This window comes from Alligator sinensis, unplaced genomic scaffold (genome assembly GCF_000455745.1).
Source record: "Alligator sinensis unplaced genomic scaffold, ASM45574v1 scaffold198_1, whole genome shotgun sequence".
Taxonomy (NCBI): domain Eukaryota; kingdom Metazoa; phylum Chordata; order Crocodylia; family Alligatoridae; genus Alligator; species Alligator sinensis.
In genome coordinates, this window is record NW_005841906.1 from 103099 (window position 1) to 108370 (window position 5272).

At 52.6% G+C, this 5272-nt stretch overlaps 1 protein-coding gene across 9 annotated transcripts in view; it reads left to right on the forward strand.

Annotated features, from left to right (window-relative positions):
- VEGFA (vascular endothelial growth factor A) overlaps window positions 1-5272 on the forward strand; it is a 23714-nt gene that overhangs the window by 15548 nt on the left and 2894 nt on the right. For 2 of the 9 annotated variants that reach the window (XR_003092817.1, XR_003092816.1), the window contains exons 4-6: window positions 276-352; window positions 872-904; window positions 1625-4113. Coding sequence is in view for 7 of the 9 variants with exons in the window: in XM_025197828.1 (XP_025053613.1) it covers window positions 276-352; window positions 872-904; window positions 4030-4113 (194 nt within the window). In the remaining 2 variants the exon portion in view is untranslated. The remainder of the gene's footprint in view (window positions 1-275; window positions 353-871; window positions 905-1624; window positions 4114-5272) is intronic. The other 7 variants (XM_025197828.1, XM_025197832.1, XM_014517386.2 and 4 more) reach the window with 5 other exon arrangements.

Consider the following 5272-nt stretch of genomic DNA (forward strand, 5'->3'; position numbering starts at 1 on the left):
GAAAGCTGGCATTGCTGCTGCTACTTCAGCACCAGCCTGTGGGGCTGTAAGCCTGTACCTCACCAGCTCTACCCTGCCTGAACATCTGGAAGAAGAAATCCTGGGGCTGAACCCAGGAGCAGTGGGGATGTGGCTGGTGACTCTCTATAGGCTCTGCTGTGCTCCCCAGGGGTCAGTTGGGGCTGAGAATGTTTCTTTAGCTTGTGTAGAAGTCGCTTACCTTCTCTGAGGTGCTGATTAGAGGCTAGGATGACACTTTGTTTTTTTCCTTCCAGATCATGAGAATTAAACCCCATCAGAGTCAACACATAGCATACATGAGCTTCTTACAGCACAGTAAATGTGAATGCAGGTGAGAATGGAACAGTGCTGGGATCTCCAGGGCTCTGGCTGCTGTCATAATAAACCTATCTGCCGGGATTTGGCCTTGTCTTTTTACTGCCTTGAACCTAAGGACCTGGCCCAATTAGCACTTCAAGTCTGTTCCAGACTGGTGTGCAGAGAGACAGCTGCGCTAGTGGGGAGGGGGTCCTTCCACTGCAGGTGTTACCACTCTCAAGATGGCAGGGTGACTGGAGGAGAATGCCTGGGATGGGTTAGGGTAGGTTGTATCCTGTGGACAAATGATACATCATGGGGGAGCTCACTGGCTTCCAAGGAAGGGCAAAAGCCTTCCAGGGTGGTCCCTTAGTCAGGATTGATGGTGCTGGGCATGTTCTGTGGTGCTTGCAGTTCCTGCCTTGTGTGGGGCAAGGATTTGGGGAGCAAACCTGTCTGTGACTGCAGACCCTGGGGAGGGCTAGGGGAGGATATAATTGGTGGGGTCTCTAGGAGGATCCCTTTTAATCAGGCCTTTGTCTTTCCCTTCCAGACCAAAGAAAGATGTCAAAGCTAAGCAAGAAAAGTAAGTGGCGAGCCTTTTCTTCCTTTTTTTTTCTCATGGTGGTTGGTTGTCTTTTTCCTTTTCCTCTTCCCTCTTTGGTCATTTGTCAGCAAGAGATGCTCAAATCCAGGAGCTGTTTCTTTAATTATCAGGTGGTGGTTTTAAGTGGCAAGCTCTGAATCCATTCCAGGTGGGCACAAAAATCCAGATGTAGTTCTCTCTACTTCAGGCTAGGGGAGGAACTTTCCTGACCCTGAACATGGAATTGGTTCCCTAATGATGTACAGAGAGTACCCAGGGTATTCTGCAGTGGAATCTGATGTGTCCATCAGGAATGGATTCTAGGTGCTCCCCCTTCTCCCCCTCCCCAGGTGTTTCTTTGATCACTGGAAATTGCTGTCTTTCTTTTTCTTGCTGCTTTGGTGAGAACTTGCTGGCTTCTTTCTCAGCAGCTTGCGCAGAGACTCCTTCAGAAGCAAGACAGTCTCTTAGTTTGGGTTCCTAGTAGGGCCTCTAGCTGAGTGGGTGCTCTGCTGGCTGGCAGTAGGAGGTGGTGGCACTGGAAGTCTGGTGAAGTCAGGGGTGATTCTACATGTGGATGAGCATTGCTTGGTGATGGGGCTGGGTGGGTGGGTGAGGGAAAGGACCCATCTTAGCCCTCCTAGCAGGAGATGGGGATGAACTTGGCTGAGGGCTTTAAGGTGAGGTGGAATCTCTTTCAAGCTTGTGGTTCCATTCTAGGGACATAAGAGGGGTAGGGTACAGCCTGCCTGCAGAGGGTGATGATTTTTACACCATCCCGACCACCGCCATGATGATAACGAACGTGGAGTGAATGAATGAATAAATACATAAACAAACACGTACATAAATAAAGAGCAACCCCTTGTGTGAGCGGTTATGCAGAACTGCATATTGCTGGGACAGCATCTTTGCCATGTGGCTGCACTGAGTTGAATGAGGAAAGAATGGGCTGGGGCATGGGGAGATAAAGCAGAAACAGAGAGAGAACACATGCGCTTGAGAGAGAGAGAGTATGCATCTTCTGGTTGGCTTCATAGGTGTAGCCACTTACCAGCCTTTCACCCATCCCTGGAGTCTTGCTCATGGTACCAGTAGGCTGAGTTGGGACTCACTTGCGCAGCGGCAGCCCATCCATGTGGCTCTGTGGTTCGATGGTGTGAGAGCATTGGTTCTGTGTGAGCACTGGTGCCAATGGGGAGTGGGCGAGGCAGCCAGGCCTTTCCTCTCTGACTCTGTAGTGTCCCTGCCTTCTCTGACCAGGTGTGCAGCCCCTCACCTCCCCCTTGCTGTTTCTCTACACTAGGAACACTAGAGATGGCCTCAAGTCCCTGTTATGTCTGATGCACTTTCTCCCTTGACCCTGGAGTTTACTTGCCCTTAATGTCTCTCTGTATTTCGCAAGGGTGTGGAAATCTCTCCCAAAGGAAACTCCCCTCTTTCTACCACCACCACATCATGACTCTTGGTGTGTTCTTGGGATGCTCCCTTTGCTTGCAGCTAGGAGAGCATTTGGAAGGGAACTAGCACTCAGTTGCCAGTCACCTCAAATAGGCTTGAACAGGACCCCCAAAATACCCTGACAGTTACTCTCAGGTTCCTCCCCGGCTCTTTCTTCCCTATCTCCCCTCTCCTACCCACCCAAGGTGGACTGCACCTGGGAAGGGAGGGAAAAGCTGTGCCACGAGGGCTCACTCGACCAATAAACACTGGCCCTTCTCTATGCCAGCTTACATGTCTATTCCTGGCCCCGGTGATTGTGTGGCTGAAGGAACAGAGCAGGTTCTAGATTTCTCCCTAGCTCTCTTCCTGGGCATGAAGACAGGTGCTTAGTGCGCTTTAGCATCCCAGCTTGCTCCTACGAACCAGGTGCAATCAGTGAATTATTTTGAAAGAAGAAAGTGTCAAATGGATCAGTATTTTGGCTCCGTCCACTTGCCTGCCCAGCAGATCCATGTGGAAAGGGTGTGGGGAGGACTGAAAACAGCTTGGTTGGCTGAGAGGGGGCTCCTTCCCCTCCCCCCTCACACATCCTAACTAGGTCAGGGCTCTTAATCCTTCCCCATTCATGTGATCAATTCGGAAGCTGCCAGTAGATAGGTGGCAGGGGCTCCCAACCACTGAGCGGAGTGACAGGCAGGAGGCAGAATGGGTGAACAGGTGATTCAGGTTAGACGACCTCCTCCTCCTCCTCCTGCAACATAGCTCACCTGCCTGCATGAGTCACTCCTCTGATCTGCCTGTGCAGCTGCGGGGGTGGCAAAGGGAGGTGGGCTGGGTGCCCAGTGCTGCAGGCCCTTGCTCCACAGGTGAGCAGGATCCTTGGGTTGCCCCCGGCTGCTGTGAGGGTGGTGGTTGCAGGGCAAAGGGCTGGGTGGTCACATGCTTCCAAACTTTCCCTCTTTGTGGCGAGGCTCACATGGCAAGGCGCCCATCCCACCCCACCCAGCCTATGCTCCCTGCATCTAACAGGAGGTGGCTTCCTCACCTGCTCCTTTCACATGTTAACCCAGCGCTGCCGCTCAGCATGGCAAGAGTCTTTGGAGTGACAACGTGTTCCTTGGAATGTGGGGGATGCCCTTGCCCTGTAGGGTGGTGCTAGCACTGCCTCTTCCCCAAGTGTTTTCCTTATTCAAGGCGGGAAGGGAGTCACTTCATTCATGTTGCCTCTCATCAAGCATGGACTTACGATCTGTTGCCAGAAAAGCACTTACAAGGCACGGGGATTTTGTGGCACTTAATTGTGTCTCTGCTTCCCTTCCCTGCCCCTGTCCCATCCCAGTCTCTGAAAGCCCCTCTTCAGAGGAGGAAGGCACCCCTGGGACAGCTGCTGTTGCTGGTGAGGGTCCAAGCTGCCTTTGCTTTGAAGGGGGTTTCTGCAGCACTCCAGCCTTTGGCCTTATCTTTGCTTCATACGTGGCCCTAGTGTGGTGGTGCTGGGGCTGGTGGAGAGGCCAGTCAGTGTGTGTGGCGCGGGGCTGAACACAAACACAACACCTCACAGACCTGCTACAACACTGTGTGCTTCCCCCTCCTCCCAGCAGGCACAGGGCTGGGGCTTCCCTCCCCTTTCCGTTTTCTTTCTCTCTTTCTGTCTCTGGTTTTTTTTTTTTTGTTTTGTTTTGTTTTTCTTCCAGAAAATCAAAGCGAGGAAAGGGGAAGGGTCAAAAGAGAAAGCGCAAGAAAGGCCGGTACAAACCACACAGCTTGTACGTTTGTGTCCTGTGCTCGTAGACCTTGTCCCCAAATTGGCCCACCTGCTTGCAGCACACTGAAAATCTCACCTTCCCCCCGCACAATCACTGGGTGGCTCAGATCCCTCTCAGGGGCAGCACTGGTGGCGGCTCAGCTCTGGCGCTGAGGGGAAGCAGAGCTCAGGGAAGGTGGCTTTTGCTTGCTTGGTGCCTTCTCTCTATTAACAAGCAACAGCAGTCATGATGTTGAAGCGTGCCGGAGAGGGTGGAGCGGGAGGGTTCTCTGCACTCTTAGCGCTCCTTTATGACGCACCTGTGCCGTCCACTTTCACCACTTGGCTTCTGTCCCCAGCAAGTCACTCCTGTAGAGTCTGGCAACAGGAGTCTGGCACCTACCATGCATGCATGTGGGTGTGTATGTATGTGTGGGTACGTGTGTGCACTCACGCATGTGTGTCTGGTGGAAACACAAGCAGAGAGGAGCAGTGGGAAATTTAGAAGGCGTCTCTCTCTCCCTCTGCTGGACTTGGCGTCTCCTCTCTCTCTGTCTCCTGGTCTCTGTCTCTCTCACTCTGGTTCACACAATTCTGCATTGTAAATTTCTGGCCCGTCTCCTAGTAGATTCTCGGGTGGCCAGTCTGGAATGGGATGGGGGCTTAACAGATGACTTCACTTCCCCTAGCCTCAAGAAATGACCAGGCAATACCTGGCAGTTGCTGCAAGCTGCAGGGGTCTCCTCTCTGCTCTCTGCACAGTTGTTGCCCCTGATGATTCAGGATTCTGGCCTGCTTTCCAGGGGTGGATAGATTCCTGCTTCTTTAGCCTGCTAGCTGCTGGCTTCAGTGAAGCTTGGATGTTCTGTTTCAGGAGCCCCCTTGCTAACACATCTGTTGCTAGCAAGGGTCTGTCGCCTTTCTGTCCCTGGGTCCCCTGCAGATTGGAATTGATGCAGGATTTGTGAATACCGTGCAGAGAGCCTGTTTTCTGTCTCTTTATGCTGATGCAAGAGGGTTTTGTCTTGAACAGATTCTGGGGCTGTCGGGGCAGTGCTATGAGTGTCCCTCAGCCAATGACGCTCCAATGGGACAGCATGGGGGCTGTGGGGAGGGGGCAGGGGATTGCTTTGATGTGTAGGGTGTTGCATGTGTATTTTCTTCCTGCTTCTAGTGGGAAC